This window comes from Dunckerocampus dactyliophorus, chromosome 3, assembly GCF_027744805.1.
Source record: "Dunckerocampus dactyliophorus isolate RoL2022-P2 chromosome 3, RoL_Ddac_1.1, whole genome shotgun sequence".
NCBI lineage: Eukaryota > Metazoa > Chordata > Actinopteri > Syngnathiformes > Syngnathidae > Dunckerocampus > Dunckerocampus dactyliophorus.
Window position 1 is genome coordinate 23,717,142 of NC_072821.1, and position 26,504 is coordinate 23,743,645.

The 26,504-nt window shown below is 38.3% G+C and overlaps 1 protein-coding gene across 1 annotated transcript; it reads right to left on the reverse strand.

Annotated features, from left to right (window-relative positions):
- Nucleotides 1–5,843: 5,843 nt before the first annotated feature.
- Nucleotides 5,844–26,189, reverse strand: hsd17b12b (hydroxysteroid (17-beta) dehydrogenase 12b). Its single transcript, XM_054771184.1, has 11 exons — nucleotides 25,858–26,189; nucleotides 16,637–16,683; nucleotides 16,463–16,538; nucleotides 12,441–12,548; nucleotides 12,225–12,289; nucleotides 11,895–11,939; nucleotides 11,545–11,579; nucleotides 11,326–11,407; nucleotides 10,428–10,493; nucleotides 7,242–7,391; nucleotides 5,844–6,737 (listed from the first exon to the last, which is right to left on the reverse strand). The coding sequence occupies exons 1-11, from the start codon at nucleotides 26,033–26,035 to the stop codon at nucleotides 6,630–6,632; spliced, it is 960 nt and encodes a 319-aa protein (XP_054627159.1). The 5' UTR covers nucleotides 26,036–26,189; the 3' UTR covers nucleotides 5,844–6,629.
- Between the last annotated feature and the right edge of the window lie 315 nt (nucleotides 26,190–26,504).

The window sequence follows — 26,504 nt, forward strand, 5'->3', positions numbered from 1 at the left end:
GACTATACGTGTACATCATTGTTGTCACCACTCTACTAATCATAGATTGCGGATTTCGTAAACAGTATGTTACCTTTCACGAGTCATTACAGGTATAATTGATGTCTGCAGACACACAAGTGGACCATGTCAGCATCGTCTCAGAATGCTGCAGGATCACTGGATAATGCAAAAAATCATTACCTTGCCAGCGTCACAACAGCTATATTACAGAGATTGCACCACTATTGCAAATCATGCTTTTGTGCGAGTATTGTAGACAATTATTTACCTTCCAACAGGATGGATGGATGGATACTGTCTTGTGTGTTTCATAAGGTTGCAGTTTCTTTTCCAACAACACACAGTCGACACAAATCATTCATAGAATAACAGAATTCAGAGTAAACAGAGTTGCAATGTTTGTGGGCCATTCCCCCGAATCGGTGTTGAAACTCTCTCAAAACAAACTAACATTTCTGTCTTTTTTCAACTCTAAATGTAATATTGCACATGTTGAACTGCTCAAAATACGTATTGGCCCATCACAGGCAACTCTATTTAATGTTTAAATATATAAAGTGTAAGTTTCCTAAGCCGAAGACGACCCATTAAAGTCACAGGACTGAAAGTATCAGGGATGACTTTTTAGCATAGAATACAAAAAAATATGAACAAATTAACAATAATTAACAACCAGGACTGTGGTGACATTCTGAAAAATAGCAGATCTATCATTGAATGTGCAGAAAAACAAATGAGTGAACTCCTGGCCTTTCCGTGGCCTGCAGAGGAATGATGCAACTTCCTGTGGACCAGATGACTTGTACACTACCCCAAATTAAGAAGGGGTAATAGGTAGGGGTAACAGAACTGATTGAAAACTCAGGGACATGACTAATATAGGATTTTTTTTGTTGTTTTGTTTAAATAAAATAAAAAAAAAAAAACTTATGGTCGGGATAAGGATTAACACAAATATGTAAAACAAAATGTAACATTTCTGACAAATTCAAATGATAATATTTCATGGTAAAGTCTAATTTTAGTCATTTTTCCAGTGTTCAAGGTAGCTTAAAGGAATCTTTAATCTTTTAAATTGTATTTATCAAACATGTAATCAGATCAATGTGCTTTTTTTAGTTCATTTTATTGTGCATTTATACATTTTCTTTCCCGGAGAAGCAAATGCACCGATTTGGTGGGATGGCCCTTGTATTCCTCACTGGCTAGGCAGTGGAGATGACAGACGCTACAAAATCTATGCGGGTTAATCTATGCAGGTCTCAGAAGGATACTAAATCTAGCCTGGGGGGTTCGTACGTGTATGTCTTCAGTGTTGTAACCTCAACATTAACATTGCGGTGCTCCCTTTTCTCAATTGATCTAGCACAAAATGAATTCATAACAGCAGGGCTAATTCATCAAATGTAGGTGTTAATATGCAGCCAAGCCCGACTGGGAGGAGGAATTGTAGTCCTGGCTTTCTTTCTGCTTTCTGCTCAGAAGTGTATCAATAGCGCCACCACATGGAACACTTTGAAAGACTCTCATGGCTTCCTGCGACTCTTTATTCAACAGGAATTCCACTTTTTTTTTGTTTTAATCAGTGTGGCAATGAAATGGAGTTTTATTTATTTATGTGGGTTTTGTTTGTCTTGTGACTTACTGAGAGAGAAGAAACACCACCAAATGGATGTGACATCTGCTGTATTGAATGCAACAACAAAGCCACAGGCAACACCCATGTGAGGAAAAACTAAATAACAGCTCATTAGAAATAATTTCCATTATTATAGAAGAAACAATTGTTGAATGGTAAAAGTAATCATAAAGCGCATATAGTAAATTGGAGTGAACATATATTATAACTCAAGAAATAAATGAAAAAGCAATTTGCTGCAAACTCTCTTCTCTTCATATCACTCGCCATCGTCTTCCATCACAGTTCCTCAGCAGGCGTACCGATTGCCATATTTTGTGGGGTCTGCCAAGCCCTCATCAGCCACAGACAAGCCATGTGCAATCAGGACAGTCTGCAAGCAGATTCCAAAGTATCAACAAGGAAGCCAGTGAAGTCAAGGATGTCATCAACTTTATGTGAAGCTCCTCTCCTCATCTGGTGCTCCTCCTCAGGCTCTCCAAGGTCTGCAGGAAGGAGCGCTGGGCCTGATCCTCCTCCAAAGTGGAGCAGTCCTCCTCCTCTTCTTCAATAATGCCACACTGTAGGCAGCGGAGGCGAGGTTCACGTTGTCCAGCCCTGCAGACACAAGCGGTGGCCAGGGACTGGGGGAACTCCTCCATCACTAGAGGCAGCAGATGGGCAGGGATCGTGTCCACACTGGTCGCCATGGTGAGCTCACAAAATATGAGGACAATGAGCTTGTACACAGTCTTGGTTTATGTGGAAATCGCGGTGGTTCTGTCAGCTGCCTCTTCAGTATGGCTTAAGTCCCTGGTGTGTTTGAGGAGAGATGATTAGGGAGATCCTGTCCCGGTATCTGAAAACTCTGCTGGGAATCCTCTCCGCAAGTGTATGTGAGCACCACTGAGCTTCTCCTTATATACATCTCTGCAAACCACCCATTTCTTCCTTTGGGCATCCCTCCACTTGCAAAGCAACTGTGCCTCCTACACTCGCACTGATGACACATTTCCGGCAGTTTCCATACCAGTGCACCGGAATCATCTCCCAGAAACTGTTGGCATGGGAACCAAAGGTGATGTTTGAGAGGAAAGAGGCAGAACAGGATTTGTATGGACCGTGGAAATGACGAGTGGTAAAATGTCAAACATATGCAGAGTCAACACAAATAAAAGCATTGACTGAATTCTAGGATTGGAAGAAAGCCAGGAAATAAGCCGATTAATAATCGGTCCAAAAACAACTGAAAGCGCAGTGTCTGATTATTAATATTTGTGTTAATGGGCAAACACTCAACAAACATTACAGCACACGGTCTCCAACAATTCATTATTTCATGCAGTGGAGAAGGTCTGCGCTGTGTGGGTGTATTTACAATAAGTGGGGCAGGCGTCTGGGTTGAGTGTGATGGAAGTAGGCCACAAATTACAGCAAAATGCTTCTTTTTTTTTTTTTTTTTTTGAAGCTTATATGTAATGAGTGTGAAGTCCCACACCGCTTTTATCAAAAATTGTTCCGTCACCTCTTTAGGTAGGACGACCAAACATCCCGTTTTCGCAGGGCATGTCCTGCGTCCTGTCCTGATTTTTTTATTTATTTATTTTTTTAGAAAGTGATGAAAATGTCCTGGTTTTTATTAGGCCACTAAATTGACTGTCATTAGGGAACTCTGCTGCATGTGACGCAATGCCTGAGAAAACTAAAGACACAGTGGAACCTCAGTTAGCATCTGCCCCGGTTAGTGTGTTCTTCGGTCAACAAGATTTTACATAATAATTTTGCCCTGGATTGCGTACATTTTCCGGTTAGTGTACAATACGGTATGTGTCTTGTTGTGTTGTTAATACACCGAGTGACTCCAACTGTGTTCTTAATGTATTTTTTTTATCAGTGTCTTTCCTTGTTAGCATCCTATTAGCTAGCTAATCAAAATGGCAACAGGAAGTCAGCCCGTCTACGATGTCATCAGCAGTTGACTCAAAAAACAAACCTCGTTTTTATAGTTTTACGATTATTATCAATGAAAGGCATAAATGAATATCGAAGGTTACTTTTACCGTCACTGAAGACCTGACTGTTCCCAAAGACATGATGTGGCAGCGAGATCAACACAGACACCACCTTCCTGTTTTCAGTCAAGTCAAGAATCACATCTAAGATGAAGGTGAAGGTAAACTTAAAATGTTCATTTATCCCTTTCATTCATATTTTATATGTATTTACATATGCATTTGGTTTGTTTTCTGCAAGTAAAGCTATAATTGTAAAACTATATCTATGTCTAACTAAAACGTGTTTGTGTTAACATTTTTGACTTACTGGAACTGATTAATTAGATTTACATGATTTCTTATGGGAAAAATTTATTCGGTTAACATCCGTTTTGGTTAGAGTCAGACCTTCAGGTTCCACTGTAAATATTTACTGTTTGCTGAAGTAATATGTTTATTACTTATATCATTACCCTGAAAAGTGTGTGAGAACTATTTATGTTAAAACCAGATTTGCTAATATTGCATGTACCACGTCCTATCGTGGCTTTTTTTAAAATTATTATTATTTTAAGACAGTGATTAAAATGGTCTGGTTTTCATTATTTTTCATTAAATTGAGCAGCAATAGGGCACTCGGCTGTGTGTAACGTAATCCCTTGGAGGTTGCCGTGTAGGCGGATTTTTGAATTAGTGTTGCCAAAAAGCCAAAGAAAATGCAAAACGTATGTTAATCCACTCACACTTGTCAAATTGAAGTCCCGTAAAATTGGGGACGTCGTGCATAACGGCGGTTCAGATCCCCAAGTTATTGCAACTTTAGAGGGCACATTTTTCCTGAAAGTCATGGCTACATTCCAAAACCTAACAAGCATTTGACTTCAGGTTCCTGTGTCGTTCTGTTTTTGGAACCATTGTTCTGTCTATTTTTGGACGTTCTGTCTTGGGAATTGTGTGTGTCCTTGGTTATACAGCAGAATCTCGGTTTTCGTTATTAATTTCTTCCAAAAGGAATGCAAACCGATACTGTACGTACAAACCCCGAGGCAATTTTTCCCATAAGAAATAATGTAAATCTAATTAATCTGTTCAAGACACCCAAAAATGTTAAGAACAAATACATTTCATACTTTTTATATACTGTATTAATATACAGTCATGGAAAAAATGATTAGACCACCCTTGTTTCTTCAGTTTCTTGATCCATTTTAATGCCTGGTACAACTAAAGGTACATTTGTTTGGACAAATATAATGATGATAACAAATATAGCTCATAAGAGTTTCATTTAAGAGTTGATATCTAGCAACTTCTATGGTTTTCTTGATAATAACCAAAATGACTTAAGTTTTTACTTGGATAGCTAGAGCATTGTACTGCCTCTTATGAGTTAATTTTGTTGTCATTGTTATATTTGTCCAAACAAAAGGTACCTTTAGTTGTATCAGGCATTAAAATGAACAAGAAACTGAAGAAACAAAAGGTGGTCTAATCATTTTTTTCCATGACTGTATAAAAAGTATACTTTTTATAATTTTACATGCAGAAAAATACAAAGTAATTGGAACATATAGATACGGTTAATTAAAAAAAAAACAACCAAACAAACTAAAACAACCAATGATGTGTTCCACATTCTCCTACACAATGCATTGATCTTGGGACTTCTTCTGCACAACAACCCGATATATATATTAAAAAAAATAAAACTGAAAGTAAATATGTCTTCATTGTGCATTTCAATCAGGGAAATCTTTAAACTTTTTTTTTTACGAATGTATACTCCCCTCTCTTTGCACTTTATCTTCCTATGACAGAGTAAACACTGTGTCAGTGATTTTAGCACTCCTGTATCATCTCCATTCCTGGACCAGGTTGACATTTAAAAGGTCACATTGCATTTTCAAGCAGGTACTTTCAACTGCTTTCTGTTCAGAGAAAATAGCATTCACGGTTGTCATTTTCAAGCAACAAAACCCATCATATGGTCTCATATTTGTCCTGCCAGCTGGAGCAAAATCCAGTGATGCCTTTTCCAAGTGGTTTATTCCCACTGCAACAAAGCAGGGGCACATGGAAAATCTGGCTATATCCTGATACAATATTAAAAAAAACAAAAAACAGAAGCACTCTTATTTTAGAAACTAAATTGACCTGCAGAGGCTAGTGTTGCTTACATATAATCCCTATATACCGTATTTTGAAATATTAGTCGTAAGGCAATTAAATAACTCTTCAAAAACGTTTTAATTGCTTACACCACAGCCAAACCCTAAAAAGATTATAAGTGAGTAATATACAAGTGTTCTCCATAATGACAATACTCATGCATTGAGGACATGACTGGTATGTTAATACAATCACACCGCAGAAAGGAGACGGACAACTATGCATGCGGCTTACTTCCTGCTCGCAATCTGCAGGGTGATTTAATAGCACAACTCCTCGCAAGACATATGCACATACACTTGCGAGCCACAGCTTTAGGTATATCTGAATAATGACAGGTCTCTTGTATTGGACCTCATTAGATCCAGGTGTACCTAATTCTGTGGTCACTGAGTGAGTCACATGATTTACGTTTTCACTGGTGTGTTTTAGATGTAAAATTTCAATGCAGGTTGAGACAATTAAAAAAAAACAAACATTTTACCTTTGTAGTCCATTACATATAAAGTTAAACAAAAAAACATGATTTGGACGCGGAAGTGGTAGATAACACCCATATTAACCTTTAAACGCATTGTTACGTGCTTTGTTAGGATTTAACACAGACATGAGAATATGCAATTAGCTGACTAAAGCGGATGACTAATGCACATCACAGATTGAGGCCACAAGCTGCCTTGCATCATCTATGACTTGCCGTTTCTATGGGGAGGGAAACTGATTTGGTTCCCAGCAACTGTCGGGGTTTGCTCTTCTTGGTCCGCGCTGATGATGATGATGCTGCTAGTCAGACGAGGCATGAGCACCGCTGGTCCGCTCTGCTTCCACTCCCGGCCACCGCTGAGCTAGCCCTGCTTCTGCTTCTTGAGGTAACGAGCACGCTGGGACAAACCCATTCCCATCAGGTGTCTGCTGAGGATGTTGGCAGGGAGCAGAGCTGTGCTCACCCAACCCTACAGAGGGAAATTACACGGTCAGCTGGTGGCATTTACAAATAACAGATTAGCATTCATTACCAATTTTCAACCTACCAGAGGAACAGCAGGAACAAGGGTGTTTTTGTGAAAGAAAATGTGGGCCATCATTATCAAATGTTACCAGCGCAATCCCCTTTGCTTCTGTTTTGTAATGATTTTAAAAAGTTGGTTTTATTCTACAGATTGCTTTGTCATTGCACCTGCATGTCAACTCAATTAAGATTATTTTGAGTTGGATGTGAACACATGTATTTGTGGCGGACCGCCTCAAATGGATTAACTCACAAACACATTCAAATGGGCCTGGCTGTGAATGTAGCTGTCGTTCCAAAGTACAGTATATGGCAACGTAACAGCTGATGAGCAAACCATGTTTTAGTGGTTTGAATTCAGTATAACTAATAATACCCAATGTTCAACTTCTCAATCTGAGAGTGATGTGATACTCCACTCCACTTCGTCTGAAAGGACTCCACGTACCATGATGGCATGAGGCAGGTAGCCGTTGGTTTGGGTCTGGAGGCCCACAGTGTTGAGCTCAGCAGCGACGTAGCGCTCCGGACTTGGCTTGTCCAAAGTGGCCTTTCGGATTTTACTCAGTTTCGTTGCTACGAAAAAAGGCAGAACACTCTGGAGAAAGGGAAATGGGGTGGGGTGTGGGTCACATCAATTACTGATATATCTCATTTTATACGTTTAATACATGCAGTGCACAGTCGTACCTTGCTACATCACGGTTCGACCATCGCTCCCTCACTCTGTTGCGTTTTTCCAAATTAATTAATAAATGATCACTGTTTTGTGGTTGACTATGGACTATTTTTACTTAAAAAATACAGTGTTCTCTCGTTTATCGCGTGGATGGGTTCCCAAAATAGCCAACATTAAGTGAAATCCACAAAGTAGTAGTAGTAGAAGTACAATTATTGTATGTTTTAAGGCGGTAAAACCCCTCACCATACACTTAAAACACTTTACTCAGACAGGCAATAACATTTTCTCACATTTCTCTCTTTTTTTAATCACGCTCAAAAAAGTTCAATCCTTCGTTTGAATTTTAATGACCAACCTTAGTGATCCATACAAGAAATAATGAAGTCACTCACGCATATTTCAGTCCTGTGGTCGTGCCTTTTCGTCCTGGCGCCGTTCCGCTCAACTGTAGCGTTTTTGTATCCTTGTTAAAACATATTGCTGCGGACGAAGCGAAGATTCATCTACAAGCTAACAAGCAAGCTAGCGATGACACAGGAGACATGGCAGCACGGCACGAAGGAGATTGATTGACAATGATCTACAGCCAATCAGGACACAGAAAACAATGGCCCATGCAGACAGACAGACAGACGAGCGAGGGAAGAGATAGACACTCAACTTCTCACAATGCAATTCTTCTTAAAAGGGCCAGGCTCGGACTATAACACGTCCATAGCTGTAATAAAAAAAAAAAAAAATCTAAATAACTAAGAAAAAATCCGATAGAGCGAGGGAACACTGTATTGAAAAACAAGCTATATGTAGTATTCTGGTCACTAGGCATCAGTAATGTTACATTGGTGAAACATGATGTTACATTACATTACCTTAACGCTGCATGTGGTCAGCCATGGCATATCCAATATGATAAGAGTGAAAAAAAGCTCTCCCATTCTGTGTGGAAGTGTTGAGTTTTTAGCTTCTTTCTTTGTCCTTCTACCCCACTCTCTTTGAAACACTTAAGTTTAGAATAAAGAAACTGGAGGCTAACTACTTAGCTCAATAGCATGCAATGTATAAAGCGACGGCCGTCTCTTGTCCCTGCAGTGATCCCATAACCTGGCGTTACAGTTGAGCAATGTGTTGTAAACAAGGAATAATAAGAGTGTAAAGGTGACTCTAGGGGTGTTATTTCATGTCTACAGGGCTCTAACAAGGAATAATAAGAGTGTAAAGGTGACTCTAGGGGTGTTATTTCATGTCTACAGGGCTCTAACAAGGAATAATAAGAGTATAAAGGTGACTTTAGGGGTGTTATTTCATGTCTACAGGGCTCTAACAAGGAATAATAAGAGTGTAAAGGTGACTCTAGGGGTGTTATTTCATGTCTACAGGGCTCTAACAAGGAATAATAAGAGTGTAAAGGTGACTCTAGGGGTGTTATTTCATGTCTACAGGGCTCTAACAAGGAATAATAAGAGTATAAAGGTGACTTTAGGGGTGTTATTTCATGTCTACAGGGCTCTAACAAGGAATAATAAGAGTGTAAAGGTGACTCTAGGGGTGTTATTTCATGTCTACAGGGCTCTAACAAGGAATAATAAGAGTGTAAAGGTGACTCTAGGGGTGTTATTTCATGTCTACAGGGCTCTAACAAGGAATAATAAGAGTATAAAGGTGACTTTAGGGGTGTTATTTCATGTCTACAGGGCTCTAATAATAGTACATCTAATTTTTAGACAGTCATAAACAGATTTTCTATGCTCCAGCTATGAAAATATTCCATTTACTAATATTGAATCCTACTTCGCAGAAAATCACTTATCACGGTCGGGTCTGGAACCACTTAACCTGCGATAAAGGAGTGATGGAATTATTACAGGTGGTCCTGATGTTGCGAAGGAGTTCAGTTCCTAATTGCAATGTAAGTCGAGTTTTTGTGTAAATCAGAACTAATACCTAAATTAGACCTAAATTAACTCGTAAGTCAGAACACATGGATGACATAAAATAAAATTCAGTAATAAAAAGATTAAATATAAGAATTAAATGAAACCAAATAACTTAACTTTTATGTTTGTGGTTGTTCTACCTTCTTACAATATTGTCCCATGCTAGTCTGAAAGGATAATCTCCTCTTTTCCTCCCAGATACAGCGCACGGAATCCATGACCCCTCTAGCATTCATTAGTATTCAATATTATTTATCGTAATGATGGTCGCAACAGTCGAGCGGTTTAGACAAAAAGAACAGCCAATATTGGTGGGCGTGTCTCCTCTCCCTGAGCTGTATACAACATACATCTTCAAAGATTTTTAAAAACAAAAATTAAATGCATACATTTGAATTTTGTCAAGTTACACTGGGTCAGAATTATACATACACACCCACTAATACTTGGTCCCTTAGCAAGTTGACAAGATACTTTGTACAGTAGCAATCAACAAGCTTCTGACATAATCGTGCGTAGATAATTGTCCACTCTTCTTGGTAGTACATTTCAAATGGTTGGTTCTGTAAGGTCGAGGTCGGGACTTTGGGAAGGCCATTTCAGAAGCTTTATTTTAACTTGCTTTATCCATTACATTCATTTTGATGTGCGTCTGGGATCCCTGTCCTTCACAACCAATTGTGTCCAAGTTTCAGCACCTAATTCTTTTCTTTTTTTTTAAATCATAATGTTATTTGATCATTATATTCTGGATAAATAACTGTTTAACACTAGAACTACCAAGAAGGGGCCATGGTAGGGGCCATGGTAGTTCTAGTGTTAAATGTGTGACGAAGGGCATAAAATTAATAAAACATTCAAACCCATGATAAGAATGTAAAATTCTAACTGTATTTTTCAGTTTTTCCTCAAAATGTGAAAAAGATCTAATCTTAAATCCTGCACAGGCTTCTGCTAAACATGGAATATTTGTGTTTGTAAATGTATTCCGACAAGAGCAGGTGTGTAGTAGGTCTACCTGGATGATAATCCCTTTGTTCTTGTATTCAGCTTCCAGTCCTCGTGAGAAGAAGTCCACAAATGCCTAAAGAATACATCACAATAAAAATAGTGCATAGAATATAGTTGAACTATATTATATTTCTCTATACTCCCACAAATGTTTGCTGTACGATGGCAACAAAGACAATGTCTGGATAATCTTGACTGCAATTGATATTTGATCATCTTTTCTGTGTGACCATACTGTAAAGTTTACAGTGTTTACAGGCGCTGCTTACGGACGATTCTATTCACATTCTTCTTTATGTTCGCTTACGTTCTCCCTCTTCAAATATAACAAAGAGCGTAACTCATTCACTCATCGGCCAATATGTGTGTTTTCTTTTTTCCGTCATTTTATCTAGGCTGGGAATAACAGGAGAGATTCTGGATGCTGCTAAATGGATGCTATGCTCGCTGCTGTATGAGAGTAAAAAGATGTGAAATGTTTGTTATTTTTCCCCAATTATTGTTTTGTCCCGTTATTGCAAAACTAGACTTAATACCGCATTGAGTCTTAATGCTGATCACGTCATAACACATCTATTAAAAGACCTAAAAGCATTATAATAAACTTTTGTCATGAGTTATATAAATTAGCAAGATCAGAAGCTGTAAAGTTAAGCCAAGATTCACTGGAATTGACCCAGATTGTGCATGATAGCATTGATTTTTTGACAAATCTTTACGCCTTGGCAGATGTCTGTGCGCTTGCAGTTCCCTTATTTAGGTAATATGTAGACATAGCCTCCTTGACAAAGACGCAGTGATGTTGAGCCTGCATTTCCTTCCCAATCAGTCTCTGTGAGTGTGCTTCCTGACAAAATCCATGATCAGCATTCAACATATGGATGTAAAGGTAATAACCTCTTCACCTTTGTTGCAGAATAGACAGTAAGCAGAGGAACGGGGTACATTCCACTGGCAGAGGAGATGTTGAGGATGGCGCCCTTCTTCCTGAAATCACACAATGGGCAACTCGATGTCTCGATGTCTCTGAGGTATTGTTATTTTATATTTAACCTCAAAACAAACAATACGCAAACATAGATTTTTAAGAAAACGAGGTGCTGACAGAGGACGCCAAAACTCACCTTTCAGCCATTTGAGGCAAAACAAGGCGTGTCATCTGGCAAAAATAAAAAGTGAAGTCAAGAAAACCTCATCAAAATGTGTGGGCTGTGGACATGTTTTGGGCCATTTGTAAGTGTGTGTGGGTGGATTGAGTGAGGTAAGAAAAGAGACAAAAACAGCATTTACAGCTGAGGTATCAGTTAGAAGAGTCACTGAATTCGGTGACATTAATTTTGTTAGTGTGTGGGCAAAATGTTGCTCTGGGAACAGCCCAGCAAAGTGTTTGTGTGTGTTTATTACTGTAACAAAATAAATATTTGTGTTGATAGTTAAGTTTTGGGCCGGTGACGCCGGTTTTCACAATACTCACCTGACACACTGATGTTATGTTGACATTGACCATGGTGTCAATAAACTGAAAAAAGGACGGCAAGAAGAGCATGACATTAAATGGGTGCATTTGTACACAATCATGTCAATCTGGTCATTTTAATTCCTGCTCATGTACATAATTTCATTTTTTGAATCAAAATGTTAGTTATTCTGTATGCTATCAAAAAGCATCCATCCACCATGATGAAGCTGCCTTTATTCAGACTGAACTTTTTTTTTTTTTTTTTATTAGTCAAATGAGTGAATGTGTACATGCATGAATCATTAATCAGCTGCTAGGAAATAAATGCATGAGGCTTGAACTTACAGTATCAAGACTGGGGATGCTGAGGAAGAATTCTGGGTAGGAATAGGATGTTCCAACATTGTTCACTGTTGACATGCAAAAAAAGAAAAGTTTTTTTTTAATACAACCTACAGAGGGCGACAAAGGACTAAAAAACAAGAAGTACAAATTCGTGTCATAATGTGTCAATATGTGACGTGTGTGTGTGTATGGGGGGTGGGGGGTTTGAGCGCATACCCAATACACCAATCTCCAGCCCTGCAAGTCCATCTGCAATCTTTGCGTAAATATCTGTTGAACTAAAGTCTGCTGCAATGGTTTTTGCCTTCACGCCGCATTTGCTTTCTGTAGGAATAAATACACAGGGATATTATGAATATACAGTATAAATACATACGGAATTCAAAGCAAGATAGCAGGCATCAGCAGTAACGTCACTGCTCACTTGCAAAGCCAACCTATTAGAATCTTTCTTAGGCAGAGGACAGCAGCAAACAAAAAGCATAATAGTTTTTTTTTTTTCCTGGATTATATTCCCTTCCATAAATAGTCAGAGGTACACTGTATTAAATATGTAACGCGTTTAATTTTTCATTATTCTTAACTGGATTGACTACAACACCAAAGCTACATTTAAGAGCCAGGATAAATGGCAGTCGTACATCATTTCATTAGGTAGACCGGAAAGCTCTAAAGGAATCCAAACAACTCACTCTAATAGGTGTTTCTAACCACTGCCAACTACAACAATAATACACGTTAAATTAATACATTCCTGACAGTGCATTATCTTTGCAAAAGATTTTGCTGTATTGGATCAAATCAGAGTATGCAGGCGTGCCTAATGTTGTGGCCAATGAATTAGGTATTGAGCTTTTAATACTATAATATTAACACAATACTATAAAATGTGGTATTCAAGTAATAGCTTCGATGAAGTACTCTCGGGATAATATACTATATATAACAGGAGAAAAAAAAGTATTTGCTATAGACTGTATAAAATGCTGATTTTGTAAGAGTCCAGATTGTTTATAGTGGGTTTACTGTAACAGAATGAGACAGAATGTAAAAAAAAAAATCCAGAAAGAAACATTAACTCGAGGTTATAAATTAATTTGTATTTGATTGTGGGAATAAGTATTTGATCCCCTAGCAAAATGGGAGTCGGTGGAGAAACCTTTGTAGGAAAGCAGGGGTCACTTTCTTGTAGCTGGTCACCAGGGTGCAAGCCCGCCACTTAGCAACGGGGAGTTTCAGCTCCCTCCACAGATTTTCTCTGGGATTAAGGTCTGAAACGTGGCTCGGCCACTCCAGGATCTGTATGTGCTTCTTTTTGAGCTACTCTTTCTTTACTTGGCTGTATGTCCGGAAGCACAATCCACGACCCATCTTCACAGTTCAGACTGAGGCCAGAAGGTTCTCATCCAGGATTTCTATGGTACATGACCCCTTTTATGGCCGCATGGTGGTGTAGTGGTTAGCATGTTGGCCACACAGTCACAGTCTGGAGATCGAGGAGACCTGGGTTCGATTCTCCCTTGGGCCTTTGTGTGTGGAGTTTGCATGTTCTCTCCATGCGTGGTTTTCTCCAGGTACTCCGGTTTCCTCCCACATCCAAAAACATGCATGTTAGGTTAAGTGGCGACTCTAAATTGTCCATAGGTGTTGAGTGTGAATGGTTGTTTGTCTTTGGGGTGCACTGTCGACTGCAACGAAACCTTGACACTTACAAGAATTTTGCCTCCACTTTGTCCCGCAATTCATAGGCTCCAGCATAACCACGACCCTATTGAGGACAAGTAGTACAGAAAATGGATGGATGGACTGTTCTGCAATTCGCCGTGGCAATGCAGTGTGTCATTTAGACGGTACGCCTGAAAAGTGTGAAGACTGGTTTGCACACTGTTTGTGTTCTGTTTATGCATAAGTTATGCACTTGACACACAACTCATGACCAAAATTGGCACAAAATGCCAATTTGCGTTGATGCGCGATGACATCTCAGCCATACAAGCTGCACTCGCTGACGTAGCTAACTAGCGATGTTATCAGTTGGATACTGTAACGCTGCGGGAGAGATGACTTCTCTCTGTGACGTACTATAGTGCTTTGCCACTCATGCGCTAAAAATACTTTTTTTCCCGTTTGTATGCATCGTAACGCCGCTCCGAAGGATTCTAAAAACTAATAACACAAATACTGTACTTTAAATATATGGATTTTTAAAGCCTTTAAAAAAAACAAAAAGTACGTCATGGCCAATTATGCAAAATTGACAATTCACAAATAAAGAACAAGAAAATAAAAATAATAATAAAAAAATAAAAAAATAATAAAAATTATAAAAGCGTCTCTATAGGAAACCATGATTAGTTTGCTGTTTTTAAGGATTCCATGCTTTATTTGATGTCATGAATAGATGGTCACATGGCTACAAGAACATGTGAAATTCTCTTTTCATTTTGTAAATGATCATTTTGATGATGGTTATCTATCCAGTTTCTAAAGTCAACATGGCACACACATTATAGGCAAATACTGTAACATGGCATTGGAATGTCTGGAATTGAATAGAATTGTTAGAAAAATGAGAAAGTCACTATATTTATAAATGCTATTTATATTATTGGAAAATATTACCTGACACGGTTGTGGTAGGTTGGGCTGTAAACGCCGTTCTTCTTGTGCAGTGTGATAAGTGGCCATTAGTAATGTTATTGCATGAGACATGACGTCAGTCATGTTATGTGGCTATACAGTATGTGTAGCTTAGTATGTGTGTGTACAGGATGTAGTATGCCAGGGTATGTACGATACATTCATATTTGTGGTCCGCAGTCCCAGGGAGATTTATTTTGGGTTCCACAAAGATGATATTGAGAAAAAGAACACGAAATACAAAGTGAGTATGAAAACTGTCCTAACCACCCAAAGCACATTACGGAAATGGAGCGTTGTTGGCGCTTTTTGGAGGTCTTTTCAGAAGGCTTTTTAGGCGGAATAGGTGCGTCCCATTACGTGCATTATATTTCATTGAAAGTGCCAGTCGGTCAATAAATCAACAGAAAGCAGTTAACTTGCATTTCCTGCAATTATTTTCAGATGGCAAAGCTACAGTATATAGTGGTCGAGGATTTATCGTGCATTTATCGTTATCGAGGTAAACTGCCCAAATTATTGTGATATTGATTTGAGGTCATATCGCCCAGCCCTAGCGTGACCCCACGCTACAGCAGACCTCACCTCCAGCTTCATTAATTCCTCTGTTTGCGAGGGACCTACAAGATGTTAAACTCCACCGAAGAAGCTCTCATTGCACAAAAGTGTCTTTATCTTGCAGCTGCAGTCTACTACTTGCTGAAGAACAGGAGACAATGTAGAAAGAAGAAGGCATAGCAAAAAGGAAAGCACGGACAGTGTGGGTGAGTGAATGGACTGAGTAGAAGACATCAGTTTGGGCATTATGATCAGTTATTACAGTAACTTCACAAGGAGGATCCAAGAGACTACAGAAATTGCTTGAGAATTCCCCCCTACTTGTTCCAGGAGGTGGTGAAAGTTAACCCATTCATTTGTCCTCTGTTTTTCTCTTGTTGTATGTTAGCTTGGCTATACTGTAAATCACCCCGGTACCTCAATATAATTCAAGGATTTAAAATAAATAAATACAAAATTTAATTAGTAGTTTATTTAAATTAATAATTTATTTAAGTAATACATTAATTTAATATCTTGTATTCTTTATGCTGTAACATGAAATACATTACTTTTCAACATTTTCCAAACGCATTTGGTGAATTTGCAAACTGTCTGGGTCGGATCAGTATCGCTGATACCAGCCTGAATTTTACTCAGTATCGGATTGGAAACAAAATCAGTGGTATTGCACATCACGTCTGTTTACGACCAACTTATTCATTGGCACGCAAAATTCCATACAACTGCGGGGGCAAAATTTGTGCAAGTGTCAAGGACCAGGTGGCTTTAGGAAGAATTCTAGCCGTATTGAATTTTAAATTGGATTTTTATTGATGACGACAATATTTTTTTCAATTTTAAACCTCATACAAAAAACTGTTCTCATACCCATTTCTTGAAAAATGATAGTTGATACAGAAATTATACGTATACATGGCATTTGCACACAAGGCAGTAGCGTGTACCACAACTATGAAACACATTCACATAAATCTAAACAGCCACAACTTTCGTCAACTTTGCAACTTTTGCACTTTGAATACCTGCGTATTACTTACCAATTGCTTTGGACACTTCATCCAGCTTTTCTTGAGAGCGACTAATGAGTACAATGGCAAAGCCCCTGCGTGCCAGCTACCAAGGTAAAATAGCAGAATAATTACGGTTACGTTAATTAAATTCACAGTTTGGAAGCAACACTATAAGTGACACTATACAGAGTGCACGTGTACCTCTTCAGCGTAGGCTTTGCCGATTCCATCTGTTGCTCCTGTTACAACTAAGAGACAAAAAAAGAACACAGGTGACGAAAATGACACAGTCGAACTCACTTTTATTAACACTTATGCTCAGATACACTACAAAAATATTTTAATATTTAAACACATTGATTTTGTAATCAAGCAACACAGACAGACATGTTTAGGACTTCCTGAGGTCTGCGCTTCAAAAATTATTATTATTATTACTATTGTAGCGTCTACAGACACTATAAGAATGGTAAGAAGGTAGCCGATCAACAATTGTTTAACTGGCAACCACATCAAGAGAATATCAGCAAATGCAGAAAGAAGAATATCAGCGAACATAGCTGTCTCCACATATGCAGTGCCACACAAACGCACAAGCACTCAGCCTGACGCACTACGGTATCATTCACTACTGTTGATTTTATATCAGGCTATAATAATCTCCTCTCTGCGGGCATGTATGGTATTGTAGCAAGTGTGTGTGTGCGTGTGGGACGAGTGAGGATGATGGTTGCAGTGCATGTGTGGAAATAGTTATGCTAGCTGATACTGTTTTGGCTACATTTGCTGATATTATTCTAGTTTGCTGGCAACATTAAAGCAAACCTCTAATGTAAACACTCCTGGAAAGATTGTTCTACTTCGTTCTCACACAAGTACCCCTCCATTTACAGTAATCTCTCGCCACTTTAAAATCTGCAGCTTCACTCTATTACGTTTTTTCAAAAATGAATTAATAAAATATTAATAATGAACAAATAGGCTATAATAATAATAATAATAAATTGACTACAACCTACTATTAGTAAAAAATATGCCTATTTAAGCACATATATTTGAATACAAATACACATTTTTAGCATAAATTAAGCATTTTCAAGGCATTCAAACGACGCATTCAACCGACGCATTCAAACACGTGACGATATGTAGTATTTTACACTGGTCAATAGGTGTCAGTAATGTTACACTTGTAAGACAACCGCCACACAACGTACTGTACAGAAAGTAGATGTAAAAAAAAAAAAAAAAAAGGAAAAAGGAACTCTCTCAATGCAAACATGCGAGTATATACTGTATTACATCTCATTTATGCCTTATATGGTTGTTTACTCTTATGTCTACTATATTGGGTAATATGCTGATGGTTTGATTTATTTCAATATTCTTTTCAGTATACAATCAGTATACATCACAATTCACAAATCCACGTCCAAAAGGAGTGGGAAGAAGCAGAGCTTATTAAATCCCACCCCCTCTTTTTTTCCACATAAATTTGCTCATACCTTTAACAATTGCTAATATACCTCACATTAGGGGTGGGGGAAATAATCGATTTTAGATGCATCGCGATGCGGACAATGATGACTATTAATACATTCATAAATGTTAATAATCGATGCTGACAGAACAAAAAAAAAAAGTGAACAACAAGACAGAAAGCGGAAGTGACGCCTGGACAGTTTATGGTGGTGCACCTAAGTGTAAGACACAACCAAAATAGCTGAGCGTAAACTCCGCCTGGCACCTATTGGATTTAAAGGGAGTGTCTGGAAGCACTTTGGCTTTCACGTAGTTGAAGGTAAAAATGAACTGGATAAGAGTCAGACAATATGCAAGCTTTGTCATACAAGCTTAAAATATTTTGGGAACATGACAAATATGAGAAACTCCATAGCACGTTTCCACCCAAACCAGGAGGAAAAACAGCTAGAACCATCGAGCAGGTGATAACTAATTTTCCACCCAACTCGGAAAATCACAAAGTCAATAGCAACTTTTATTGCTAAGGATTTGTGGCCGTATTTGATTGTTGAGAAACAGGGCTTTCGTGCTTTGTTGCACACTTTGGAACCCGGATAAAATGTCCCATCACAACCTTATTTCACTGACACTGCAATTGTGAATAAAGGCAGCCTAGTTTTTTGGGTTATTCATAATATACTGACGTCTACAAGCATCATTCTTGTATGAGAGCCACTGGTACAGACATTTATATTTTGTATGAAAGCTGAACATCCACAAAGAACAAATGTTCTGAACAAAGACAGAAAGACCACAACCCAATAGACCAGGGGTGACAAACTCGTGCCATGGAGGGTCGACTTGCTGCAGGTTTGCTTTCTAGCCGGTCACTAAAGCAGGTTATTTTAATGATCAACACCTCCTTCAATTTGAGGGAAGAAACTTGTCAATTACATCACCTTCTAGAGAAACTGCTTGGAGAGAAAACCTGCAGTGTCTCGGCCCTCCATCGACATATGTGCAATAGACTATTAATAGGAGAGCTCAACGCTAAGCAGTCATCAAATCTCAGTCTAAAATTAGCTACTGGAAGAGAGGAGAATGTGAAAGAAAGAGCTTTGACTCTGTGTCCCTGTGTTACCCACAAGAACACCTTAATGAGCCATTTTCATCATTTTGACCTTTGTTGTCTTGTAAAAAAAATTCTATGGTCAAGGTCAAGGTTTCAACAATAAGTGGGCTCTAACGCAACTAGCAAAACGACCTCTAGGAGCTGCTAGTGAGCTATTCAGCATACAACAAAGCACCAAAAGGAGACCACAATGTGCAGAAAATGTTTACACTCCATTGTTTACTTTTCATAGACCAAAGTTTGCATTAAATATATGGATTTGTACATTAAATCATGACATTTAAAGCTGTGAATACTTCATTCACATATTTGCCTCTACAGTTACAACAGGAAGATGTTTTACTCATATTGTTGCAGACAAAAATTAAGTATTGTGTTATTTTTGCAGCATCTCATTTTAATCATCACGTTGTCTCGGCTGTACCCATCTCCCTTCTGTGTGGTCTTTTAGAGTACAGATGGTGCTGAGGTGCCAAGCATCCTCCTGGGCTGCCGCACGACCAAACATAAGCGAAAGGGGGGGAGCGTGAGAGAGAAAATGACAAACATCAACACAGGGGATCCTAGGGGCAGCTAAAAATAGCACAGAGAAGAGGAGTGGGAGAGAGTCTGCAGGCACAACGAGAAACATAAGATAGGTTATTTTAAGGTGTTCAGAGAATGAACTGTTCTGTGTAGCGAGGGGGGTGGGGGGTAGCTTTTCCAGTTGAATGCATGTTCCCTTCACTCAAATAAAACAAGTCTGCTTTTGGAGGCGATGTCTTGCCAAAATTAACTGAATGTTAGACTGGCAAATATCATTTTATACTACTCAAATGTTATTTTAGAAACATGTGCATCTAAAACAGTATTTTTACGTCAACAATTTTAGGTGGTTGGGGTCTTAGCTTACTTTGCAACACTACTACACCACTAAAATTATGTGTATTGGTTCCAAACCGAATAGGTTTTTTGTTTTTTTTCTTTTCCTGGGCAGCCTTGTTTCCTCTGCAAATACTTTTGAATATTCTTTCAAACCTGCAACAAAAAGGACAATTCAAGACAAGTAATATCATCAATATTTTGAAAACATGCAATGGTTTCTGACAAAGATTTAGTAGGAAATTGTACAAAATGTAAAGCACTGGGTTGCTATTTTCCAAAAACAGTAGCAACACTGACCACACAAGCTCTGTGCCATGCACAAATGACACCATGAGAGACAATGGAGAGCCCTGCCGTACCACACGCCCCAACTACGGCAGACATGTTGCACTAATAGTGCTATATTTAGTTTTGTTTGGATTTTAACTTCCATTCATCCATCCATTTTATATACAGCTTCTCCTTACTAGGGTCACGGGCATGCTGGAGCCTATCCCAGCTGACTTCAGGCGAGAGGCATTGTGTATTTTAACTTGTACCGCAAAATGATGCCACAACAGTTTATAGTTTATTGGTGCTCTTCCAAGAACCTCCTTGGATTGCAACAACATGGATATTGAAGATGAACAGGGCTTAAAATAATGCAACTATTATAAAATATTTTCAGGGATTGCAGTGTACAAATGTACTATCAAGAACAAGCAGCTGTATTCAGATGACCAGCTAAAATGTTACCGGCTACATTTGTTGAGAGAAACAGTTGATGTGTGTGTCCTGGTCCAAAGGTGAAAAGCACCTTGTGGACTCTGTCATCGGGTGTGTCAGTGTGGCAAAGGTAACTAGCGCTTCTCTGATGAAGGATGGTAGAGAATATGTGTCATATAACAAAAGCCATAATGTATTCTTAGGTTAGGGGTGTGCGGGAGCTTGTGGAAGCCCATTTGTGGCCCACCATTGTTTTGTTTTTTTTTTAATGCCTCTCGGCACATTCTAAAAATACAATTTAAACAAGAAAAAAAAAAAAACAGCAAAAATGAAATAAAAGAGCTGTAATTTTACAAGAACGTCAAAACATTTGTTATATAGTAATAATATTAAGAGAAAAAGTGGTCATCTATGTCAAAATGTTACAATAATAAATGTATAATATTATGAGGAAAAAATACATACATAGAAATTGAACTATTAAAGAAAATAAAAGTTGTAATATGAAAAAAAAAAAAAAGAAATAATAAAGTTGCAACTATTAGGCTAGCTAGGTTGGTGGGTTATTAGGTTTTAATATGAGTATAAAGACTGGTAATAAAGTCAAAATATTAAGAAAAACAAGAGGAAAGTTGAAACTTGTAAATCAATTTTAAAAAACTGTACTGGAAGGAGACTTTCTTATCTAACTCTGAAATGCAGTCTGTTTTTTCTTCAAATATTCAGTGGAACCTTTGTCGGCGTCATTAAGTCGTTCCAGAAGGTCTGACTCTAACCAAATCAATTTTTCTCATTCGAAAATCCTATTAATCCGTTCCAGAAAGCCAAATATGTTAACACGTTTTTATAGTTTTACAATTATAGTTTGGCATGCATAAAACAATTCAAAATGCATATAAATACATATAAATGATGAATGAAAGGGATACATTAAGATTGACGTTTAATTTTACCTTCATTGAATACGTGATTCTTGACAACTGTCCTCAAAGACACAGTGTGGTTGCGAGATCAACCACCACCACGTTCCTGTTTTGACATGAGTTGTTTTACTTGTTTCTAACATCGATACTGCAACCCAAAATGGAGCCAAAGAAAGTTGCAAGCGCCAGCATTTTCATAAAGGGGAACTATTGAATTCAAGAAATAATTCAAACAAAACAGGAAAATGGTGTCCATGTGGTGTCTTGCTGCCGCATCATATCTTTGGGAACGGCAGTCCTCTTTTATGCATGTAAAACTATAATGATAAAACTATAACATCGTGTTTTGTGTTTACATTTTGGAGAGTCAAGTGCTGATGACATAGACGAGCAACATAACTTCCAGTTCCGGTTGCCATTTTGTTCATTGGCTATTAGGATGCTAACAGGGAAGGCCATTTTCTATTTTAAAAAAATATGTATTAAGAATACAGATGGACTCACGCAGTGTATCAATAACAAAACAAGATGTGTGCCATGTTGTACGCTAACCGTAGAATGCTGGGGTACATTTTCAACGTTAACAAAAAAACAGGCTAACCAATGTTCCACTGTATATAACTACATGGGTTGGTTTACAAAATGTAAAATTGTCAAAGTGGACCCCACATCCTTTGATTTTTCAGTATGCAGCCCTGAGTGGAAAAGGTTTGGGTACCCTTTTTTAGACGGTTTACTTGCAAGACAAATTGGATGTAGTTACACCCGAAACTTGTTTTTGGCGTCTTAAGGCCAAGTATTAAGTATTGACAAAGTTGTAAATCATGTGCTCACCATTAAACCTGCTGAAATGTAATACACAAGTTTTATTGTGATGTCAGTTCGAACACGCAGAGTGCACTTTACGAGCACCAACAAAATAAACATGACTTAAAGATTGTGGCACATGGATAAGACTGATCGAGTTATTTATTGATGTAAAAAATACGTTACAGATGTATATAGAGTATTTAAAAAGTAGATAATCTTTGTCATCAATAAAAGCTTTGCATTGATAAAGAGATGCCAAATATAACAATGTCCTTGAGTTCTACCATCACAACCACACGCACAAAATAGCTGAAGCGGTGAACCAGAATCCCAAGGATCCGGTGCCTCGTGTGAAACTCATTTATGAATGGCTCAAGTCCTGTTACATAATGAGACTGTCCGCTCAATCACATCTACTTGAGTCAGGCAAAGTTTGTGAATGAGAGACGCGAACGAGGCCAACGGGCTCCTTTGCCTCACTGCGTATCCTGAATCGCTCTGCATGCGTAATCAAAAATGTTAAAAAAAAAAAAGATCTGATGTGTTTCCATTTTTAGCCTACCACACAGAGATGAAAGCAGACTTCAGCTCAAACAACCCGGCTTCTCCAGCAGACTAATGTGACTGCTCTAAATAGATGAGTGATTACACTAAACTCACTTTTATTACTTCGCCAAGAGGCTATGTTTTGATCACAGTTTGGCGGTTAGTTAGTACATTTGCAGAATTACACAAAAGTTATGTAAGAAATGTCTACAGAAGAGGGGTGTCACATGGTCCAGGCAAGAACTCTTCGCACAGTACACAGAACACATGAAAGACATAAAATACCATAATAAAAACACTACATACAAAATTTGATGAAACAATAACAAAAAAAAGAACAAAAAAAAAACATGCTTAGTTATTACTTTCACTTTCATAGAAGCAGATTCTTTAACATGCTCAAGGAATATTGTTACTATAGCAACCTGGCAGTTACAGTATGTGTATTTTTGTAATTTGACTTATGACATGCTTAGTGCTGACCGTGTGTGCGTGCGTTCGTGTGCATTTGCGTACGGGAGGAGGACGGTGCAGAGAGGACATTTGAGTTTACTGATGTTTTGGCGTCGTTCGGTCAACGGCAGCCCGTTTTGTTTTTGCAATATAGAGATTGTTGATCGATCACCCCTCGTCATCGTTCGGGTAGACGTTACAACACAATCTTTATTCTAAATGATGGTCGCAACAGTCGACGCATACCAGGTGATGTGTATGTGTGTACTGAGGGAGGGTGTGGCCTTAGGAGATCAACACCCTTTATTAGAGAACTGCAAAACATCTTTCATTCAGCTGACATGTGCATTGACACACAATGTGAACTTCAGAGTATTTTGTGGTTATTTCTCAGTTTTTTTTTTGTCAATATTCAGTCAATAACAAAAGTGACACTAATTCAAAATCAGAAATACTGCAATTGATTGTGATTTTTATTTAAGTGCAATTTTTTCTAAAAAGAGACAAGTAGATATACACTAGCTCCCCAATTTACGAACATCCGACTTGCGAACATTCGGAGATACGAACGCAAGCTGACTGGTCTATATTTTCATGTATTTTGACTTTAGTAACTCTATATTTATACTGCTACATGCTTGACCAGCAGAGGGCACTGTGACACTGCTAATGGGACCAACAGGTAGAGGAAGAAGGTGGGGAGAGAGTGTAAAGGAGAAATGCAAAGCCAAACTGTAGCTGTGCAACTCGGACAGAGCGTGTGATTAAAGTTTATGAAGAGTTAATAGGCCTGCTTAATTCTACACCACCAACAGAACACTACCTCTTTTAGAAGAGTCTAACGACGATGACGATTTGTCCTTTTTTCAATAACTCCTCCTCCTCCTCCACCACTACCACCAATGACATTTTTATAATTTTTTTTTCATTAAATTATCCTCGTTTACTATTACTACTACATCCAAACTCATATTTACATACTTACGCATATACTGTATATGTATACAAGTACATGTAGTACCTATATAACTGGTAAATTACCTTTTGTTCGACTTACAAACAAATCGACTTGCGAATGGTCGTGTGGAACCAATTGTGTTCGTTAGTTGGGGACCTAGTGTACTAATATATAATCCATTTTATTTTCTTCTGCGTTTTTTGTCTTTTTTTATTTCTTTAATGCATTGTTATTTAATTTAATTGAAAAGCTTGTGACATTCCAATTGCAATGTTAAGTACTCTTGAGAAATTCAAGTTTATTGCTTTTGATACAGTGTACTCGCATTTATTATGCCATATATTATCATTGCATTAATGAAAAAATGGTCTCAATATAATGTTGTCAATAATAGGCTATCTGCAATAATTTGTAGGACAATTATCGTCCAGCAAAATTTCTTATCGTGACAGGCCTACTCTTCACAGCCTATGCAAGTACGCTGTGCTAATATTTTAGTAATTCATTGTCACTCTGCTAGTTTGTACACGTAACTACAATACTTCAGCTTGTCTTTTGCTTTACTTTTACGTCATGTGTGCGATTGACGGCACCAGAGGTCGCTCACACCCCCACGCATATACACTTAACAGATGGATGGCATGATAACCCCCCAGCTCCATAATCCAATCACAACGTTCACTATAGTTTACACTCAATGACAAGAAGATGGCAATAGCCTGCAATTTTTTTACACTTTTGGCTGTATTTACTGTTGAAAAAATGTAGCAGGCACGTTGTGCTTGAGTAACATTAACCATGAAACAGATTATGTAAGCGAGACCTTGCAATCTCTTAATGATATGGTTCAGATCAATAGTATTTGATGGGAATATATCACTACATGCTGGTGCACGTCAGAATAAAAATGTGAATAGAAGCATTTATTTTCGTTGCTGTTTGCGAGGCTGTGACGTCGCTATTCTCTCGGTAGCTCCCATTACACAGCTGTAGTTAAAATTTGCACATGAAACCAGGATGCGACTGGGTTGGAGAGTGTCCTCATAGCTTTTTATCATAAAGACGTTTTCAGTTACACGTGTAACAATGTGAAAAGAATGATCAAACTGTTAAATGCTAAGATTCCTTAGAGGAGTTGTTGTAGCCCCTGTATCGGATCTCTTTATATTGTGCAAGGGCACCTCTGTACAGATTAGTACAATGTGAACGACGTTATTTCACAAATAATGGAGGAACCCAGTCGGGCTCATATAGCACTCTTTTCTGCATGTGCTGTATGTTTATTCTTGTGATTGTTGCTTCATTGGTACAGAACTGCACTGTATCATATTGAGAGGTAACTCCTAATAGTTTGCTACTCAAGTAGCTGAATAATGAACGAACACTATTAACTTTCCTTGGGTAATTCTATTTCGTGCAAGTGGGTAGCAAGGGTATATCAATCAGTCGTCCTAATTGTTCCATAACATCAAAGTTTCCTCTATGAATTTACATATTTTAACATTCATAATTTAAAATGTTCCAACAAAACTGTAACGAGGACAACACACGAGCTAAAAACACTCACCTGCCCACTTGCCGAGTTTATCGGGTGATACAAGCCGCCCGTTACCCAACACCCACACCTTGATCCCGGCTAGTAGCCGGCACACGGAGCACACTGACAGCCAGGCCGCGGTGATAGCTCCAAGCCAGAAGAGCGGCGTCTCCACGGCCCGAAGCACTATTTCTCCACTGGACGACATAACTCCCACTAGCACACCTTAGTTAGTGTATTCTGACAATGACAGAACTCTAGCTTAAAAATGTTTGCGTTTAACAAGTGAACAAAATGCATATGCGCCTAGATTTAGGACGTAACTTCCGCGTTGGTTGACGTCAATAGTGCTTGGCTGCCTGTGATTGGGTCCTTTTTTTCTTCTTTCATTTTTAAGGCAGGCTTTACTGCATTACTGCCATCTACTGTTCATTATGGGCACCGTACCGTAGTTTACTCGAATATGAAATTATATTTCCAAGACACTGTATATAGCCAAAATAATGTTAACCTTTGTAATGTAGTTTTAGTTTCTTTTAGATGTTCTTTCACACCATTTTATTTGTTAACAAAACTGCTTGTCCTGCTTTATTTCCTCTTTCCCAAAATGAGATTTGATTTTAAAATGAGCGGTTTTTTTAGATGTTTGTGTAAATAAAATGCATTATTATTTATTA